A 22,315-nucleotide genomic window follows, 5' to 3' on the forward strand; every position below is an offset into this window, starting at 1 on the left:
GAAAACACTGCACATCCAAACTGTTTAAGATTATAAAGAAGCATCTGCAAAAACCACTAGGTCTGACTTTATGGTACCATGGTATGTAAACACAGGCATATTCACAAATGCTACTTAGATGTGCATAAGGATTGCTCATCACTTCAAATCCTGCCCTATTGTCTCTGCCAATGCTAAGGAAACAACTTTCAGTATACAATGTATTTGGAGCTAAAGAACTGAAAATGAGAAGCAATGTGTCAATGGTGTGTAATGGATTTCAATGGAAGTACTATCTGGAAGCCGAAATGCCATCAATATTTGAAAGAACTGTTAACAGTACATAGTCAACAGCGTTGTAAAGCCAGATATGAAAAGACAAACTAAGAATACTTCTGGATATGTGAGGGTAGAATTGTATGGCCAATATTACAGGCCTGTGCTTCCCCAACTCCTTCAGGCCCTCAACCACCACCACCACACCCCCAGGTTGTTACACCCAATCAGCCCCCACTCACTAAACCATCAGATAGTATTTATTGTTTCACTGTGAAAGTCTCCCTGGGCATGGGTCTATGCCAACCCACACCCACAGGCACAAGAGTATCTGCCCCTGCTGGGGATCAATAGGGGATGTTAACCCCTAATTTAGAGCCACTGAAATACCTTTGACTGTATGGCAGGGGAAGTGTCCAGCCCACCTGCTATGTCCAACCCCTCAAAATCAATCAACCAGAGTATTTTTAAAGCGCACTACTCAGCCATGAGGGTCGCAAGGCGCTGAGAGGAGGTGGGGGCTGCTACTGCTCTAACAGCCATGTCTTGAGATGTCTCCTGAAGGTAAGTAGGTCCTGTGTCTGACACAGGTGGGTGGGAAGAGTGTTCCATGTCTTGGCGGCGAGGTGGGAGAACGATCTGCCATCGGCGGTAATTCTGTGGATGCGTGGGACGGTGGCGAGGGCAAGGTCGACAGAGCGAAGTTGTTGGGTCGGGTGTAGAAGGAGAGCCGTCTGTTGAGGTATTCTGGTCTGGTGTTGTGCAGTGCCTTGTGAGCGTAGGTGAGGAGTTTGAACGTGATTCTCTTGTTGACGGGGAGCCAGTGTAGAGCTCAGGTGGGCTGGGATGTGGAGGGGGATGTCCACGATGAGGAGTGCAGAGGCATTCTGTATGCGTTGCAGTCTTTTCTGGAGTTTGGCCATGGTTCCTGTGTAGAGGGCATTGCCGTAGTCCAATTTTCTGCTTAGGAGGGCTTGGGTGACCGTCCTGGTTTCAGTGGGGATCCATTTGTAGATCTTCCAAACCATGCAGAAGGTGTTGAAGCAGGAGGAGGAGATAGCGGTGACTTGCTGGGTTATTGATAGTGAGGAGTCCAGGATGAATATCAGGTTGTGTGCGTGATCGGTGGGTGTCGGTGCCGTTCCCTGTGTGGCAGCCCACCAGGAGTCATCCCACGCAGAGGGGGTGGAGCCGAAGATGAGGACCTCAGTCTTGTAGGAATTCAGTTTCAGGCAGCTGTTCTTCATCCATTCGGCGATGGCCTTCATTCCTTTGTGGAGGTTGGTCTTGGAGATGGCGGGGTCCTTGGTGAGGGAGAGGATCAGCTGGGTGTAATTGACGTACGAGACTATGGTGAGGTTGTGAGATTGGGCGATGTTAACGAGCGGAGCCATGTAGACTTTAAAGAGGGTCAGGCTGAGGGACGATCCCTTGGGGACGCCGCAGATGATTTTGGTGGCTTCAGAGCAGAATGGAGGGAAGCGGACTGAGTTCTGCTGGTGAGGAAGGAGGTGATCCAGTCCAGCGCTCTGTCGCGGATTACAGCGTCGTTGAGGCGTGTGCATAGAGTGTGGCGGCAGATGGTGTTGAACATGGCCGAGAGGTGCAGGAGATTGAGGGCCGCAGCTTTACGGTTGACAAGTATGGTCCTGATATCGTCTGTGGCAGCGACGAGGGCGGTTTCAGTGCTGTGGTTGCTGCGGTATCCGGACTCGGATGGGTCCAGTGTTGTTCTCCTGGAGGAAACGGGTCAGTAGTTTGTTGACAATTTTCTCTATTACTTTTGCTGGGAAGGGGAGCAGGGAGATGGGCAGGAAGTTCTTGAGGTCCTTTCGGTCTGCCTTGGGTTTCTTGAGCAGGGCGTTGATCTCAGCGTGTTTTCAGCTCTCCAGGAAAGTGGCGGTCTCGAAGGAACTGTTTATGATCTTCCGGACTTAGGATGCGATGACAGAACTTGCTTTGGTTGGATGGTGAGCCGGAGTGGATGGTGTTCATAATTTCGATGGTGTCGCTGACATGGGTCCAGGAGAGCAGGAGGCTTGTGAGTTTGTGGTGTCGGTGGTTGACTGGGGGTCCGAGTACTGAAGCTGTCATGGATGTCTGCAATCTTGCAGTAGAAGAAGGTGGCAAGGGAGTCGCAGAGGTCTTGTGATGGCGGGATGTCGTTGACGTTGGAGCCGGGGATCAAGGTCCAGGTGAACTATTGCCCCCCCCTCTTCAAGATCACGTCTATCCAAGGCATATTGTTCCTCATCTAGAAGTCTGAGCCTCTCTTCTAGATTTCTGCTTTGACTTCATCATTGATGTCGGTGATATAGGTGATGACCATTCCAACAATGGCGCCAGTGACTTAGAAAATTGGGCTGAATGAACGGATATCGAATGACCTCTGGAGTCGAATGACGCAATATCGCTCCTACTTCAGCCAACATCAGGGAATACCTAGCCAGCGCCAGTGCCGACGACCTTGTTTGATCAGCAAAATTGACCTCCTCTGCGCTAGATTAGGCTAGGGCACCTGAGGCATAGGCACAAAGGGACCTTGCTGGTACAGCACAGAGAATCCACCCAGCAAAAATGTCAGCAGATCCATGGGCCCCAGAGGTGCACCAGATGGAGTCAACACCCTTGCAAAGATGCCATACATAGCCCTGACACTCGAGGAACATGTCCCTGGAGCTGGAAATGCCGAATAACTCCGGAGGAGGATTAGGTGTCGCAGGAGGTAGAGGGTCAGCTTCAGGCTCTGGATTAGGACACTCAGGCGAAGTCAGAGCGGTACTCACAGGTGATATCAGAGTGGGCATCAGAGATGGAGAAGGAGACACCTCAAAAGTCTTTCTACTCTCCTTTGCTTGGGAGACCCCGACTTCGGAGAATCATCCGTCGACGAACTGCGTCAAGAGCTTCTTCTTGTGTTTTCTCTTTGATGACTTGGAAGACTAGGGCATCGGCAACTTCGACTGAAGTAGAGACTTCCGACAACTACTTTTTTCTCGATTGGGCTTGGCCATAAATAGCTTTGCCTCCTGTTCTTTTAACACCTAGGGGTTCATTTTTTGGCACAGGGAACAGGTCTCTACATCATAATCAGAACACAAACGCCAAAGGTAATAATCATGTGGGTCTGCAAAGGACATCTGACCTTCACATTCCCTGCATTTCCTTGGAGGAGACATTTTTCTTCCAACATCAAAGTTTCAACTGTGGCGAAAAACTATCAAAGGCAGCCTATAATGTAACTGAAAGCTATCAAAAACAGTTACACTTTGAAAGCGTGGGGAAAAAAGGGAACTGGCAACAGCACGCCGTCTTATAGCTCCAATGACATCAGACAGTTGCATGCGGAGCTGTGGCATTGTGACGTCCTTGACGATGTGGAGAGCTATGAAGAAAGGTTTCTTTGGAATGATGGCTCATTGGTGATATTCAAAAGGTGAGGAATCCACAGATAGACTTCTCCACCAGAATAACAATTTATAGTGAGCAATGCTGGGTACTTAACTGTATAAAGATGCAAGAACCAGAATTAGTGAGTAGAAGTCTCAAACAGACAAACAGTTTTACTGAGGTAGTCATAGAGGGCTTGGGGCAACTATTTAATGAAAATTCTTTGTCAGGACTGGAGGAGAGGATTATTCTCAACTTTCTCCACTTTATTAATCGCTGGCAGCTTTAACATGTAAAAACTTTCCAATGAACCACTAGGAAAGAAAGAGAAAAAACTTTAACCAATCAGAGTGAACAATGTCCCAGAATAGTCTGTTGTCCAAGAAGCTCCCTCTTTCTTCGCTGCTCCAGTAGCCTACAGATGACTGTCTGTCTTTTATTTATTAATCTGCGGCGTCCCCCAGGGATCCTCCCTCAGCCCCACCCTCTTTAACATCTACATGACCCCCTGGCGAACATCGCACGCAAACACGGACTCAACCTCATATCCTACGCAGACGACACCCAGCTCATCCTATCCCTCACCAACGACCCCACCTCAGCAAGAACCAGACTACACGAAGGCATGAAGGAAGTAGCGAACTGGATGACAGACAGCCGGCTTAAACTGAATACAGAGAAAACGGAGGTCCTCATCCTCGGCCCTACACCTACCGCCTGGGACGACTCCTGGTGGCCTCCCGCCCTAGGCAGCACTCCCCAACCCACCGACCACGCACGCAACCTCGGTTTCATCCTGGACTCTTCCCTCTCCATGACCAGACAGGTCAACTCGGTGACCTCAGCATGCTTCAACACCCTTCGCATGCTCAGCAAGATCTTCCGCTGGATCCCCACCAACACCAGGAAGACCGTCACCCATGCCCTCGTCACCAGCCGCTTGGACTATGGGAACGCTCTGTACGCCGGCATCACCATCAAGCTGCAGAGGAAACTTCAACTAATCCAGAACGCCACTGCACGACTTATCCTGAACATACCCCGCCACAACCACATCTCCGGACACCTGAGGAAACTCCACTGGCTCCCAGTCAACAAGAGGATAACCTTCAGACTTCTCACCCACGCACACAAAGCCCTGCACAACCGCGGACCAGAACTCATCAACCACCGCATCTCCTTCTACACTCCTCCTCGCACCCTACGCTCGACCGGACAAGCCCTGGCAGCCGTACCACGCATTCGCAAAGCCACCGCCGGAGGCAGGTCCTTCTCTTACCTAGCAGCGAAGACCTGGAACTCCCTTCCCAGCCACCTTCGCGCCATACAAGACCACCTTCACTTCAGAAGGCAGCTCAAGACCTGGCTCTTCGAGCATTGACACCCCCCCCCCCCCAGTGTAGAACCTGCCCCTGTGACTGCAGGCAGAGGTCTGCCCTGTGAGGGAGACGGAGCGGAGGGCACAGTAAGGTGAAGGAGGTCTGTATACCATATCATTCTTGGCCAACCCAGGGCTACTAACATGACTTGGGACCGGCCTTGTGGAATCTTCCTCAGAACCCGAGGAATCAAGGGCATGGGGGGAAAACACAAAGCAACTGGCTGCTCCAGTTCAACTGAAACGCGTTCCCCAGAGCTCCCTGCATCGGATACTGGAGGATGCAGCACAATGGGCAGTGCGCGTGCTTTCAAGTGGCAAATAGGTCTATCTGAGGCATCCCCGTAAGTGGAAGACATGAAGAACAACCTCCGGAAGGAGCGGCCACTCGTGGTAGGCTTAAAAGTGTTGGCTGAGACTGTCTGCACGTACGTTGAGAACTCCGGCCAAATGGTTTGCTACTAAGCAAGTCCAACGGTCCTGACCCCAGGACCAGATTCATAGAGCCTCTTTGCAGAGAAGATAAAACCCTCCTTCTCCCAGTTATGATATACAACATTGCGGTAGAGTTGTCTGTCAATACTTGTATCGACTGACAAAGGCCTTGAGAGCCAGACATATCGCCCACAATTACAACAGACTGACGTGAAACATCCGTTCTTCTGGAGACCAATGTCCCTTGATCTCCAGATTCCCCAGATGTGCTCCCCACCCAACGGTGGAAGCATCCGTTATCACTGTGGACACCGGAGGTGGTTGGCAAAACGGTTTCCATTGTGTCAGGTTGACGTCCACACTCCACCAGTGAAGATCCACTGCAGTGTCCCTGGAGATCTTTGACTCTTTGCAATCTGCGTTATGCTGAAACCACTGCTTGCAGAGGCACCACTGGAGAGTCCTCATGTGCCAACATGCGTGAGTGACTAACAGAAAACAGGAAGCGAAAAGACAGTAGGCTCCATCCTGAAACATTGGAATTTTGTAATCCCTATCTTCAGGGGCTGAAGGAAAGGATCCAGGAGCAGACCTGGAAGAGCAAGAAGCCTGTCCCACCAGACTCTCTGGTGTTGGATGCTGACTCAGTAACGCAGGATCTCCTAGATCAGGCTTATACCTCCTAGCTTTTGCCCTTGACACTGATGGATGAGACACAGGCTATTGCCAAATCTCCAAAACCGATTCTGTTAACACCTCATTAAATGGCAGCAAAGGCTCCAAAGAAAAAAGTTAAGAATGAAGGACCTCATAACAAATTGGACCTCATTCCAACTGTTGGGAGAGACAAGTCCAACATATCAGCCGCCTTCCATACAACTGTATGGTAGGAGGTCACTTCAGGTGGACGCAAACCCTGTAGGGACAACAACTCCCACTCCGGGGAAGTATCAAGACCACTTGCCCCTTCAATCCCCTCAAAGTCCTGATTTGGAGGGGATAATCTCACTTTCCTCGATGTCTCGACCTTGATGCGAGGCTAGATATTGCTCCTCCTTCAGTCGCCTCAAAGCTTTTCTTACGGACTCCAGCAACGGCATCGGAAAATCACAGGCTGATGTCGGTAACCTAGGTACTGGAGATGCAGATCATACTGAAGAGTGATGCAACGTTGGCTGAGACCACTCGGACATTGGTACAGGCGCCACTGGCACTGATGAATCCTGCGGAGGATCAGTCAGCGATGGAGTCATCTTCCACGGTGCCGGCAAAGGCCAAGAAAACCGGGCCATATGTAAGAAGGGCAGGAACGGAGCCTGCTGGTATGACGAAATAAATCCTCCCAGTGAGGACATTTGACCCCTGACGCCAGTTGAATCTCTTGGTGCTCCAGATCCAGGGGAGTCACCGGAGAAAATTGTAACAGCACCACCAGCGAGGTTGGAATCTCCACTAACGATGGTGCCGGGGACCCTTAGGGTGACTTCGGAGAAGGCGTACAAAGCCGTGGAGTCACATCCCTGGAGGACCAACGCTGAGGACTATGGCACAGTCTTTCCTTCTGCTCCTTCCTAGACAACCTCGACGAGTGACGTGATGGTGACTCCAAGTGAGGCCGGGACCTCCGATGACTGTTTTTCTTCCTTCTTTGCTTCTCAAGAAATAGCTTTGCTATCCTCTCCTTTAACACTTTGGGGTTCATGCTGTGACATGACGAACACTACCTGACCTCGTGGTCCAATCTCTAGCACCACAAACAGTCCACATGCAGGTCAGCCACAGACATTTGACCCCCACACTCTCTACATGGCTTGAAACCTGATTTCCTCAGAGGAGACAGTCTCATACAGGACAAAAGACAACTCCCCTTTTCGATACAGAGTATCACCAACAGACAGCCAAGAAAAAATATTACACGTCGAAGGCCTGGAAAAAAAAAAAAAAAAAAAAAAAAAGGAGTACTGATGTCACCACGCCAGCGAGGACTTTTTTTTGGGGCTCAGATGACGTCAGACAGAGTTGCATGCAGAGCCATTCCATTGTGATGTCCTCGTCGATGTGGAGAGCTAGGGAAACATTTCCATTGAATGCTCCGCACTGGGATATTCAAAAGGTGAGGAATCCACAGGTAGATGTATACATCAGAATATCTGCTTTACTGTGGATATTTTAATTACAGATATGTGTTTTTATTTTAGGGCAGGTGGAGGTGTTGGGGTAGTTGTGTTTTGGGGCAGGTTGGGGGGGGCCAGGTAGATATGTTTTTAGGGTGGGTGGGACTTATTGGGGTAGTTATGTTTTTAGGGCAGGTGGAGGTGGCATGCTAGAACCACGCATGCCGTTCCCACACAAGCCTTCACTAGGCATGCTTTTACAATGAAAAACCATTGCAAAGGCATGCGTGATGAAGGCATGCTTGGAAACAACGCGGTCGCTGTTTGGACTGCGTTGTTCGCGCATTCGTGGTTCACGCATTTATTGTTCCATCATACAACCCATTCAAGGAATTTTTGACACTAATAAAGCTGTAGTAATAAGGTAACCCAAAGCTATCCCATGGGAGAGTTAGCCTTACAGAGGTGAAAAATGAATTTGGGATATTTTTGCAGTACCAGGTCATGTAAAACTTAAAAACGCACGTCCTATCTTTTAAATACAATGTACCTTGCCCTATGGGCTGTTTAGGGCCTACCATAAAGGTGACCTAAGCATTAAAAATGGAGGTTGAGGGTTGGCTAAAGGTTTAGTTTGCCAGGTTGAATTTTCAGTTTAAAACTGCACCCAGGCTGCAATGGGAGGCCTAAAACATGTTCTAATGGGCTACTTTAGTGGGTTACACAATAACTGCTGTAGGTCCACTGGTGGCATTGAAGTTAAAAGGCTGGAATACATGCAGCACCACTTTACTAGGGATGCATTTGTACATTAAATGTGTGAATTGGGTGTAAGCGAAGTTTACCACATTTAAAGGAGTGAGCACAAGCACTTTAGCATTGGTTAGCAGTGGTAAAGTGCACAGAATCCTCAGGCCAACAAAAACGTGTTTCAAGAAACAGAAGGGGAGAGGATAAAAAGTTTTAGGGTAGACCACACCGAAAACTGTTGGGTTTAACACTTCATTGAAAAGTCACTGAATCATTAATGTAAACTTTATTATCTATCGATCAGGCACTTAGATATCCTCTCGTGTGATTATAGCGCTATACAGATCAATATAACATAACACACACACACATACATATATATATATATATATATATATATATATATATAAATATATAAGAGAGAGAGTTGGGATGAGCATGGGCAGGGGATAAACATTCTTTTTAGTGAGTATTTGTAGCAGGGAGAAGTCTTCAGGACCCCCAACTGAGAAACCATCATTGTGAGGTGTGATTGCTCCTGTATGACCATTTAGCGCTGTGAGCCCCAAATACCGCACTTTCTGACGGCTGGTTACTTTGCCTATTGACTGTTGCTGCAAATAATACTTTTCTGAGAAGATAATTATTTTCCTTGGAAACACTGAAAGAAATAAGCTGAAGGGCGTGTTTTGACTTTCACACTATCTGTGCAGTGGGACACAAGGCTTCTGATGCCCATTTTATGTTCCTTGTAGACACGCTCATGTCATTTCGGAAGTGACTGGCTCCGTTCTCCGTGGCACCATCATATACATGGCTCAGTCCCTTTTTAATAATTTTATGTGTCACTGTTCTCCCTTTTTATGTGCCTAAAATCTTTAGTTACCAGTACTCTTACCTGGGGGGAATGGGAGGCCAGAAAGAGAAGTGTTGCTGGACCCAGTTAGACATTTCTTTCACTCTGCCTGTTTCAAACCCTTCACGCTGCCAGCGCTGTTTGGGACACGCCGGACTATGACAGGATACTTATTCAATCTCACCGTGGGCACGCCAAATGTGCACTAAAAGCAAGTCTGTCTGCGCCCGTCCACACAGAGACTGCCTAGCGCCCATCGTCCTGGATTTTTTACCCTCCCAGTTTTCAAAACATTTGAGTTACTCAAGAGTCTATCTCCTGGCCCACAACATTCCAGGTAGGCCCCGGTTGCCCCATGTTAAACCTATGCCTTGTACCTGGTAGTGACCAGTTTTTGTGTCAAACATGTAGCTTTAATCCTTCCTTATCGACTATGCAGAGAAATGACCGATCCCTCCCCTCCCTCACCTCCCCCCCAACGCCTTGGGAAACATTGGAAAAGTGTTTGCCTTCTGAGAAGCTGCAAAACAACCTGTGCACTGATTAACACCAGATCGCTGGCAAAGCACAGTTTTGAATTTGCTGAATTCCTAGACACCCATCATTTTCACATAGTCTTTATAACAGAAACCTGGGTTGATCCTTCAGCTGGACCAGACTTGCTGCAGCTGTGCGACCAGGCTATACCAACCACCGCTTGGATGACCATCTAGGAAAGGGGGTTTAACAGTGGTTGATTGCGACATGTATGCCGCCATATTTTCCCCAGCATCCATAAAGGAATTTGAAGCATGTTTTTTCAACATTGAGCTACAACCCATCTTTCAACAGACTTCTCATTTATCGCCCTCCTGGGACAAGATCTACCTTTGTTCAAGCTTTCAATTTCCTCTCTGATTTTAAATATAATCTAGGGCAGTGGTTCCCACCCTGTTCGGAAAATTAAATAATATTAACAGATGAGGTCCCCAGCTTTCAGTAATGACTCAGTGTGGGGTCCCCAGATTCCAATATATCAGTGGGGGTCCACAGAAGTCAAAAGGTTGGGAACCGCTGACCTAGAGAATCAGGCGGAATATGAGTCTGAGAATTTAATTAATGCTATGTCCGGATTTGGATTTACCCAGATAGCAGATACTTCCACCCATGTAGCGGGGTATACCCTTGATGGTATATATATTTTTTTCTTTTACTAATAATCTTATCATCTCAGGTCCATCAACTCTACAGCTAGTGTGGACCGATCACAGAGGGGTGACCTGGGAAAATAAACTTTCAGCCACTAACCACCGCCAAGACTCTTCTCAAGACATCTATCTACTAGGTCTGGCATAAAATGTAGGAGTCTGATTTTAACAGATCTAGTGGAGTCAAAAATAGAAAGGTCAAATGACAAATCAATTATATGCAAACTACTCTAATTAGCTGAAATCTGCTGTCAATACACATGCACCTCTTAAACGCAGCACTCAACTAAAAAGCAAACCATCTGCACCTTAGTTTAATGAAGAACTAAGGACCCCCATCCAAAATCATCAGAGGCAGGAGAGGAGATGGAGGAAGGAGTGCCTTGCAGGAGAGGGAAAGATGCAAGCATTGTATTGCAGAATATAATGACCTGCTACTAAAATTCTCAATGGAAAATTCGAATCTGACACAAACTTCAGAAGGGAGCTTTTTCAAACTGTCCTTAAACTCTCGGCTACACCCACAGGCAATTGATTGTAGCCAGCCATTTTGCATTCACTTGCCACTTTCTTCCAGAAGAAAGTGGAGGATATTTCCAACAGTTTTGCTGCAAACAATTCTAAAAGTCCAGGGAGCAAGGCTTTTGCAGATGCCCCAATAGAAAATCATATTTTGGTGAATTCTGCCATCTTGCAGTGGAACAAGTGAAATAGGCCATTCTGCCCACTAAATCCAGATCCTCACTGGATCCTTGCCCTCCCATCAACTGTCCAGAAAGCTCCTGATATTATTGCCCACCACATGACCAAGATTTTAATGCCATGTTCACTTTTGGTATTTTCCCTAAACAATGGAAAGAGGCATCTATTCTTCCTCTACTGAAAAAAAACATCCTAAATCCAGCAGAGCCCAACAGCTATCTGTCTAAATATCCCAGATTCCTGTTCCAGCTAAGCTGGTAGAGAACGCCATAAATTCCCAACTCACCTCATGCAGAGATAACTAGCTGTGGGATAACACCCAATTTGGATTTAGAAGCGGCCATAGCACTGAGACGGTGCTTATTGTGGCTACAGATGAAATCAGGATTACATTAGATAAGGGCTGCAGTGCAGTGCAACCCTTACGTTGCTTGATTGTCTGCAGCATTCAACACGGTCAATCATACTTTACTGACTGACCACTTACAGAGGATTGCAATTAAGGATGCTGCCTTGGCACTGCTGCACTGATTTCTTTCTGATCGTATTCAAACAATTTCCCTTAAGGAATTTACCTCAGCACCTTTTAAACTGCCCTGTGGGGTCCCTCAGGAATCGTGAAGCCCGACCCTATGTAACTTATACATTACCTCTTTGGCTAGCCTGAGTAAATACTTTGGCCTGTCATAAGTATCTTATGTTGACGACACACAGATAGTAGTGTCATTATCTGACTGTAGCCAGAATAGAGGGGAGTTCATTCGGTCCTGCATGAGTACTGTTGGCAAATGGCTGGACAGAAATTGCCTTAAGCTAAACTCCTCGAAGACTAAGGTTATTATATGAGGTTATTATATTTGGCAACAATGTCTTCTGGTCCCTGTCCTGGTGGCCTCTGGAGACAGGGCCACTCCCTCCGCTGGTCAAAGAGTTGAGAAATCTAGGCGTCGTAGTGGACGAAAAACTAACTTTTTAAAATCAAGTTTGTTCAATTACCTCTGCTTCCTATTATATGCCGAGAATCAAAGAAATATCGTAAATTAATTCCCCCATCCCTATCAAAAACGGTTCTGGCTGCAATTACATTTACTAGACTAGACTATTGCATTGTCTCTACCAGAACCTGTAAAAAAAAAAAAAAAAAAAAAATTTGAATAAACTCTAGGTTCTAGGATGCTCCTGAATATGCCCAGATCTCACTCCGCCACACAAGCGGAAAGTAGGCTACATCAAACAATGAATTATTTTTAAAGCTCTTTGTATGGCGTTTAAAGCATGACATGGTCAGGGTCCAGAATACCTGAAAATCAGCTTTAAACGCTATGTACCCAACAGATCTTTGCGGTCTAGCTCAGCAAACAACCTAGTTGTCCCCTCCTTTAAACGCTCCTCGTGACGGGGCAGGAGTTTTGTTAGGTATACTGCTGAGAATTGGGACAGTCTTCCGCCAGACTTGAAATCCATGCCTTCTCTTTTGGCATTTAGGAAATCCCTAAACACTTGGTTTTTCACGAAATAGTGGGTACCTCCTTTCCTTGAACACTCAGCGCAAAGATGCCCCTGGGCATTCGTGCGCTCTACAAGTATTCTAATCATCATCAAATGATATCTAGAGCAGTTTTTAAATGTCTGTACTCGCTGGCTCAGGGAAGAGAGTGGATTACTACACACTACACTGTAATCATAAGGAAACAGTGCCAATATGAATACAGAAAACATTAAATCACTGGCCTTTTGGAGCCAACTTGGATTGTATCTGAAATGTCATCGTTAGCCAGTGTACAATGCAAAAAACAGATGTTATAGAGTGAATTAAGCTACCATTCACGCAGCCATGTACTGCACTAACAGCAGTTTTTCAGTCCATATGGAAACTCTGTTAAGGGGACTGTTTTTTAGTTAAAATAAATGCATAGTTCAGAAGTCCTCTGGAGATCAAAGAGGCTGAAATCTTGGAACATTGACAGGTACTGAAAAATTGGTTCGGTAATATCTGCAACCACTGCCTAGGTTACAATATATCAATAGTACCAGACTAATTTCTAAGGGTAACACCAGAAGATCATTAATATCATCAAGTGCTTCCACAGCAGAAAAAAAAAAAAAAGAGTATAATATAACTATGTTCTACCATAATTAGGGATTTACCTATGACCTCTTACTATTACCCTCTGGGTGAAAATAATGCAGAGCAGGCTTATGAAAAAGTGCTCACAAATAATTCCAAATTTCAGAATGGCCCCTCTCACTCATTACCATGGTTCGACTACTTTCTTTAGCGATCTTATCACTCAACTATCTCCAAGATTCTGTTTAAGTGCTGAATATATCACTTCATGCAATAGAAACATCCATCCGAAATTTTAGAACGTTCTACGCAGGGCAGTCGTCATGATATCATGTTTGGCTTTTTGTTAGAGGTAGAGGCTTCCCATGTGAAGGCAGCTGGTACTTCAGCAAGGAGACACCCATCTTGGAAAAACGTAAACGGACAGTGCCATGCCATGTAACCCACATACAGGCATAAAGGGCACTCGGCAAGGAAAAAGGTCCTCTAAAAGGGTCCTCTTAGGTTCTGAGAGCAGAGTTAAGTGACATCCCAAATTGATAACAGGTTGCTAACGCTTTTAACTCACCGAGTCGTATGACCAGCTTTTAGAAAAAGTAATGGATAGAGGTAATAGTGAAAGAGAAAGGGTGAGTTATGTCCAAAGAGAGGGGAAGTTCACCCTCTCAGAATGTTGTTTGTACATAACAAAAGTTGAAATAAAAACATAACCAATGTAAAATGATTGGTGGGGGTAAAACAAAAAAAAAGCATTGATAAAGTCAGAAAAAGACAACCACTCAGGGGACGCCGGTCTCAGTAATGTTTAAAACCCAATTGGCCAAGCTTTCCTACACACTTCTCAATCTAAGAAAAGTTCTGAAGTCGTGAAGGGGTGAATACATAAGGAGCTTGACAGCTACACAGATGTCATTCAAGAAGTTTCAAACTGTAGCAACAGTGGTGTCCACAAGAAGTAAAACTGTTTTGAACTTAGTTTATAAATTCCACCCCCTAAAGGACGCATGGGAACTGTCTTGAATATTTCCATGAAATCTTTTTAAGAGTAGCTAATTATCAAATTACTCTCTACTCAACACAATAAGGGATGGGGAACGAATACCGAGATGTAAGGACAGCCTAATTAAAGAGCTAGATTCTATATGGACTTATGCAAAGAATACAGTGTGCAGAGATCCCAGCCTTGCTCAAAATTAGATGTAAGTTAGAATTTTTCCAAATCTAGCCTGCCAGCTAGGTTTATTAAACATCACTCACCTTGCCACACTGCAATGCACAAAACATTTCTTTCGGCTTTGGTGAGCTAGAGTAATCTGACTGTTCTTACAAAATCCAGCAATGCTGGATGCACAAGAAATACAGAAGTTAGAATAAAGTCAGGCAATTGAAGTCGCTGTGTATTGGAATTGTCATTCCCGCCTGCTAGCAAAGCTCACCTCACTCGTTCTGAAAATGACCCGATAGTTGTACTGGGGTCCATTTTCTTTTGCATCTTCTAGTTTCTCCCTTCGAATGCTTATGGCAACTGGACCAAGGTTTTCATCGGAGCCGAAATAATTCCAGTGTTCTGAAAAAAGTGAATAGTTAGCACATTTCTGAACACCAATTAAATCACAACCCAAACACAGTATCATCGCAAAAAAACATTTAATCTGTATTAACCACAAATGAAACAGACCTAGTTGTGAACAGCATAAACTTCAGTGGCTATGCTGATTTACGAAGCTCATGGCACTGGCCAGGTGTATTCATTGTTACTAGACATTTCTCAGCCTCACTAATAGTAACTATCTTGGGAGCCCAGTTTTCTTCCTTACAGGGTGAGCTGTAACCACCTTTTTCAAATACAAAACACTAAAATGGGAACAGTATTAGGAGATTTTCAATACTTAAATGAAGTATTGCCTCAGAGAGGATCTAAGTGATTCGATCCAACACAGCCCTGGAGAATCCAGGCAAAACTAACCTGACTAAGCCAATTTACCAACGTTTTTATAATGCATAACACTGTGCCAGATGGACAGTATTACACTGGCTGGGCGTTGGGGGAAGGCTCCTAAACCTTTCTGTTTAGCCTCCCCTCTCAACCAATGCTCTGAGCCTCTCCTTTAACCGTTTTCCTTTCCATTAACAATTAACTCCCACTACCTCATGCCCTCCTTTTAGTCTTTTCTTTCGTTGATTAAGGTGAGCTCTGAACTCACCTTCACTTTTCACTGTCCCCTCCTGGCCCCAACCATCTTTCCTCCAGGCCTTCACCCCTCAAATATTTACCATAAACATGATTAATGTAATAGTCTCTCAAATGTGATCGCCCAATTTCAGACTCAAAAAAACACATTCCTATCTATTTCTTCTTTATCTTTTCTTCCTTGTCTTTTCCCCCTTTGTAACTGCATTTGTAACTGCATTTGTATTTATATAGCGCTTACTACCCCCTGACGAGGCGCTGAAGCACTTTTCGGTGAGTAGCATGCTCTGGAACTTAAAAAGGATTAGTGGTGGATTAGTATAGGGAAATAAAACTTGTTAATACAGGCAGAGGACATGTGAGTCTGTCAGTTGGACTGAATTAGATAAAGGAAGGATAAAAGAGGGACGAGTCTAGAAAGTGATAATAGGGAGATCATAGTAGTAAAATGAGGTTTGGGATAAGTAAAAAAAAAAGGGATTGAGGAGGGAGAAGTCCAGAGGGGGATATTAAGGAGATCATAGTCATACAATGAAGGTTTACGTGAGTCAGAGGAGAGAGGATATATTGGGAGAGGTATAGAATGAGAAAGTGCACTGGAGAGAGTTAAACGTTTTATTTCTACATTAGGAATAAATATATAGCTACATATCTACATAAAAACGTATAGATGTATATGGAAAATAAATATATAAAGTCCCATATGTGCATGTATGGGTAAATAGAGACTCTGGGTAGCTATCGGACCGCCGCAGTAGTGGCAGTCTGATCCGCCAAATTCCGACTGCGGCCGAAACGCCACGGTAATACCGCCAACACAGCCAGGCTGGAGACAGCCTCCAGCATGGCGGTCCCGGCGGTTGTAATCCGCCAGGGCAGCGCTGCTAGCAGCTCTGCCAGCGGGATTACGAGTTCCATTCCACCAGCTTTTCCATGGTGGCTCACACCGCTGAGAAAAAGGCTGGTGGAATGGGGGTGCTGGGGGCCCCGTGGGGGCCCCTGCAGTTGGCATGGGCAGTGCAGGGCCCCCCCAATGCACACCCCCCGTCGTGCATTTCACTGCCTGAATTACGGGCAGTGAAATGTGCGGCGGGTGCTGCTGTACCCGCTGCACCGCCACATTGACGCCGGAGGCCGCCTTCACCGCAGGGCCGGAACACAGTTTCCACCCGCTGGCGCCACAGTGAAGTCGGAATAGGGCCGACGGTGTCCTGACGGCACCAGCGGTCAGGTGGCAGGTTGGGTTTGGCGGGAGGCCTCCGCCGCCCACCAAACTCTGAATTACCCCCTCAGACTGTCAAATGTTGCTGTACATAAAGCGCACACACACATAAATACATACACACAGATATGTATTTTAACCATAAGTAATATACACATTTGTTAAGCAGACCAACAAGAATATCTTCATATTTTTAAACCACAGGTATATTTCTACAAAGAAATGCACAAATCTAAATACATACATATAATCAAATTATACATGCACAGCACATGCATGTGTACGTAAATGTTTGTGTTTTGAGTATGTTGGTCATGTAGGATAGAGTCAAATCTTGAGTAGCCTTCTGAATATAAGGCAGTCATCCTGGATCTTGTTTGGGGGTAATGAATTCCATTGCATGTCTGCTTGAACAGAGAAAGATGTACCACCCATGTTTTTTTTAATTCTATGCTGGGATTTTGAGGCGAGGTGCCAATCTGGAGCAGAGGTTCCTTTGTTGTATGTATTTGGCAATTTTATTCCTGATGAAATGTGGTTCTGTTCCATGTACTGCTTTGTGGGTGATACTAATCAATTTGAAGGTGGATTTTCTGGCAATCAGTAACCCAATGTAGGGCCATCAAGGCAGAGGAGATTTGGGCTGGTGACTTTACATGTAGGAGTAGTCTGGCAGCAGAGTTCCGAATTTGTTGTAGTCTTTTCATAGTTGGTAAAGATGATCCATGGTAGAGGCCATGGGCATATTCAAGTTTAGACAGTACAAGCGAGATAGTGGCTTGGACCTTGTGTGGTAATCCTAAGTGGGAGAAGATGGTTTTGTGGACTTTTGATAGTAAAGAAGCGTGATCTTACTAACATATGCACTTGGGCATTCATTGAGTCCATGGTAATTCCAAGGTTTCTTACTTCTTGGATACTTTAGCAGGTGGTCCCAGATCATCAGGCCACGTGCAGGGTGGGTCATAATTGTTCCCAATCACCACATGTGAGCATTTCAGTTTTGGATGCATTGAATTTGAGATTGTGCCATGTCATCCATTGATCAGCGGCTCTAAGACAACTGAAGATTTATGAGCTTCCAATTTTTTTGAGGCTTTTCAGTTTAAGAAGTATGCAGGTGTCATCTGCGAAGTTATAGGATGTGAGCTGATATTCACAGATCATTGCGGGGAATTACTTCATGTAGATGTTTAAAAGCGTGGGTGAGATGATAGGGACTTGAGGGACTCCTGCTTGTGTAAAGTACAGTTTGCATGAGAAAGGTGAGTATGGGTGACATTTGTTCTGTTTTGAAGGTAAGATGTGATCCAGTCAAGAGAAGTCCACTCTAAGCCAGCTTCATAGAGTCTTTGGATGAGTGTACCCTGAACAACTGAGTCAAAGGCTGCTGAAAGTTCCATGACAAGTAGTGCAGACATCCAGTTTCATTCTACTGCATTCTAAGGTCATCCAAGAATGAAGTGAGGGTAGATTCTATGCCTCTTCCTGGATGGAATCCAGTTTGGAGGTCAGAAAGTATGACGTTTATCTTCAATGAAGTGTTACATATAGGTGAATGCTGCTCTATTAGTTTTTTCAGGAAAGATCTAATTGTAATCTGTCTGTCCAGGTTTGTTTTCTTTACTAAGTGACATGGGTATGCCTTTTTTTTTTTTTCTTCTTTTTTAAAGTCTTCTGGAAAAAATATTGTAGTTAAAAAAAATATATTGGTATTGATGATTGGTCTGACTGGTGTGGCAGCAGAGACAGTGAAAATAATGTTTTTGAAGATTTGTGGTGAACAAGGTTCAGAGACTGCTTGCTCTGACAAGATCCATAAGTTCACTTTCTGAAGGTTGTTTGAAGGAATACAGAGGCCGGCTTAGCCAACCCTTGGGGAAATTGTTGGAAATGGGTTGATGCTGGTGGTTTTCTTTTATTTTAAGTAGGAGGCCAATACGTCTGCTTTGGTTGTGAAATGAGTTGCCAGTTTGTCAGTAAATGTCATAAAATTCTTTATTTGCACATTTTGAGTTCTGTTTGAATACAACCTTTTAACTTGACTGTTGAGTTGTTAATTTTGTGTAGGTAAGCTTGGTCTTTGTTATTTGTTTTGAGACGGGTGTGTTACAGCTTTACAATTTGTTTTATCCTTTTTAGTTCTGCAGTCATCCAATGTGCTTGTTTTCTTTTGTCCTGTTTTGTTGTTCTTAGTGGTATTAGGATATCAAAAGCTTCCTGCAGCCACTCAGTTTTTGAACTGAACGGATTGCGTCTAGATCTGTGTTGGGTGCTAGTTGTGTTTCTAAGTATTCAACAAGGAATTTGCTCCATAGTCAATATGTAGCTGCATGAAAGGTGGCGCTAGGTGTGGTGATTGGTGTTGACGGTGGAGCAAAAAGGGGAGCCATGAGGAAGTCCATGCTATATAATTCTAAAATTGACATTGAAAGGGGAAAGCTGAACATCCTGTTGATTACAGTAGTGGCTCTTTTTAAAAGAAAAAGGCTATTCACTTAAAAAGACTTACTTCAGAGGATCCACCCTTGCCAATAACCCACAATTTGCACAGAAACAGATGAAGAAAAGAAGAACGTCAGTAACGAAGTAACAGTATCAAGACTACTTTCAGAAAGTATAAAATATGCCCTGGGATCCCCTTTAATGACATACTGTTCTTAAAAGTTAATGTACAGATCGTTTGCTTCCACGCAAGTCTTTGGCACAATAATAACAACTAATCAGTTAACAGGATTAAATACATACTTTACTCCCAATCAACATACTTAAAATAAGACGAAAGCCGACAAGCACTGAATCACTGAAACAAAAATAATCTTTAGTCAGCCAGCTGAATTGAAAAATCTAATCAAATAAATATTTAAATCTATAAAAAGTGTCTGATATATTCCACAAATACACAGGACCAGTCCTGAAAACAAAGATAACCTTGACTTGATTGGATCTTTAAGAATCATCTCAGAGTTGTTGGAATGTTTCACTTTCTAGAGATTCCTGTAAGCCAGAAGATGGAGGAAGGAAACAGAGGAAGTATTCTGACCAATCTTGATGTAACGCAAAGCCTAGGAAAATCTCTGACCAGTTCACATGTGAGAAAAGAGTGTAAGATACGGATGACTGTCTTTTGTTGCAAAAATAACCAATCTGTTCAAAGCTCACTTGATGAAGATTTTGCAAATGATCAATGAATTCAGGTTACACTCAGGTGCCAGCATGGTAAATCTTTTGAGGGTGTCTTTTCTGAAAAGCCATAAGCAACATATTGTTCTTAATAACCCAGTACACTTTATATTACCTAGCATGTCCAACTAGAAAATATTTTTGATGTGAAACAAAACGGACGTCAGTGTTTGATATACAGATTTCAGCTTCAAGTGACACATGCTGCTTGATTTCCAGATCTGACAAGCCCTTTTGGGGCTCAGGTCCTAGCCATGATCTCTGCAGCTGAGAGGAGTCTGTGGTCATATTTCTTTAAGAGACATTCAGCTGAAGATCTGCCTAGGTGAACATTTTACTTCCAACACAGCATAAGGAAGTGTAAGATTTTGTTTCAGATACTAATGGACTGGGTCTCTTGAAGTTGGGTCAGATAGACTAACATGGCTCTCATTCTCAGATGGGCACATGAACAACAAGGAATCAGGAGATCGAGCAGCCTCTGAAAAGACTATGCCAGGGTCTGGGCTATCAAATCAAAGTGTGGTATTGAGTCAACACCCCGACTACTGCTAGCAGAAGATGCACCATTCACATAGCAGCATTAATCAGAGCACATATAATCTGGGATCTCTGGCAAGAGATTAAATGACAATCTACAGGGTTCCCATGAGCCAGTCAGTGAATTAAGAGTTCAAGTATAGTCGCTTCAAGCCCAGATAGAAGACCACTACAGAAAGCACCTTCATGAACAGAACATCCTTGGAAATGGGAGGAGTTTGTAATGTATTGGTCAAACCCCATGGACAACCAATTACTGGAGATGGTGCAGTGATGGGCATGTGAAAGTAGGCATCTTGGTGGACAACAAATGTTGCCAGCCCTATTGGTGCAACAACACTAGACTATGTACCAGTCACCAAGAAATTGGTTCAAGTTCTAAACATCTTGGGTAGGCCCTATAGTCCTCAGTCTTTCCAGGGACAAATAATTGGAATAGAGCTCCTTCCATTGATGAGAAATGAAGAAGCTTCTAAATATCCTGATGAAGAAAAAGCATGATGGTTAGAATACTTGAATTAATTTCAAACACTAGTAAACCACCATGAGTCTGCACTCCATTTCATTGTTATTTTGCTCACTGTGTAATTACAGGCAGTGGTCAACCATAAGCAAATCAACTTTTTACCTTATCCCAAAAGACACCACCCAACCCAAAGTAAATAGTGATTGAAAATAATACAGCCATTTCATCCATCAACTTTTGTTTTTTCTCTCTGAATTGCCTGCTGCAGTTCAGGAGGGGACTTATTTTTTTAAAGGAAGAAGAGGACATTGGAAAAAGGTTGAAAGAGACCTTACAACAATATATTTGGTACCCACTAATCCAGAATGATTTAACAGCAATGGGTTTGAAAAAACATTAAGCTGTCTTTCTACTTCTTGCAGGATACTCCCGGATTGCTTGCAAGAATAGGAGCAGAGCTTCCCAACAAGGGTCATATTTATTTCCTGCCGCATCCATGGTTGTTGAAGAACCCCAACTAGGGCGAAACCAGTCCTAGGTTGCTTGTGTTCCAGTGTAGGGAGGACCTGGCCTGGCAGTTTAGGCTGGACTGTTCCCATGAGAAGCAGGGTCAAGACAGATTTGCATATGGCTGCGTCACAACTGAGGTGACATTGTGGACAAAAGAAATGATGGCTTGTGATGTGGCCAAGCGATTGCCAGTGGCTGAGATGAATTCAAGCAATCCATCCACCACCTTGCTGTTTTTGCACTTGCCGCCATAAGTACGCCGGGTATGCCTAGATGTGGTATCAGGGCTCCCTATGCCACTGGAACCAAGCTATACCTGTCTGAAGAGCCCTAACTAGGGTGAAACCAGCCCTAGGTTGTTTGTGTTCCAGTTCAGGGAGGACCTGGCCTTGCCTGGCCTGGCCGTTCTGGCTGGAATGTTCCCTTAAGGAGCAGGGACAAAACTGATCTGCATATGGTGGGTCTAAACTGAGGTGGCATAACAGGTAAAAAAAAAAAAAAAAAAAGTGATGGATTGGAAGGCTGCCCAAGTGATTGCCAATGGCTGAGATTAATTCAAGCATTCCACCCATCACCTTGTTGTTTGTACCCCTGCCGCCCTCCGAGCGCAGAATAATGTCCAGATGTGGTCCTGGGCTCACTGTGCCACTGAAACCAAGGTATACCTGGCTGAAGACTCCTAACTAGTGTGATAAAGTGGACAAAAGAAAGGATGGCATGTAATGTGGCCAAGCGATTGCCAGTGGCTGAGATTATTTCAAGCATTCCATCCATCACCTTGTTTTTGCATCCTTGATGATGGCAGGCTGAGAAACAGATTGTAGTGTACAACTAAATGTGCACTCTCTAGATAGTCCATTAGAAAGAGAGGATTGCTTCCTTGCAGGAGCCTGCCTGTCATTGAAAGCATTGGATGCTTAGGAAGGATGGTAAACACCCTTATATTGCCGGCTGGCAAAAGGACTCAGGGACGCAGTTCTCACTACCCCTTTTACATTTTGTACCTCATCAGTGCAGGGAGCAAATAAGATCTTACTGTCAAATGATAGATCTATGACCTTTCCCTCA

The 22,315-nt window shown here is 44.8% G+C and overlaps 1 protein-coding gene across 7 annotated transcripts in view; it reads right to left on the reverse strand.

Moving 5' to 3' along the window:
* The window catches only part of SIPA1L1 (signal induced proliferation associated 1 like 1), a 701,300-nt gene that overhangs the window by 385,725 nt on the left and 293,260 nt on the right, over positions 1-22,315 (reverse strand). For all 7 annotated transcript variants that reach the window (XM_069208954.1, XM_069208957.1, XM_069208956.1 and 4 more), the window contains one exon: positions 14,572-14,702. In XM_069208954.1, coding sequence (XP_069065055.1) covers positions 14,572-14,702 — 131 coding nt within the window. The remainder of the gene's footprint in view (positions 1-14,571; positions 14,703-22,315) is intronic.

Source organism: Pleurodeles waltl, chromosome 9 (genome assembly GCF_031143425.1).
Source record: "Pleurodeles waltl isolate 20211129_DDA chromosome 9, aPleWal1.hap1.20221129, whole genome shotgun sequence".
Classification (NCBI taxonomy): Eukaryota; Metazoa; Chordata; class Amphibia; order Caudata; family Salamandridae; genus Pleurodeles; species Pleurodeles waltl.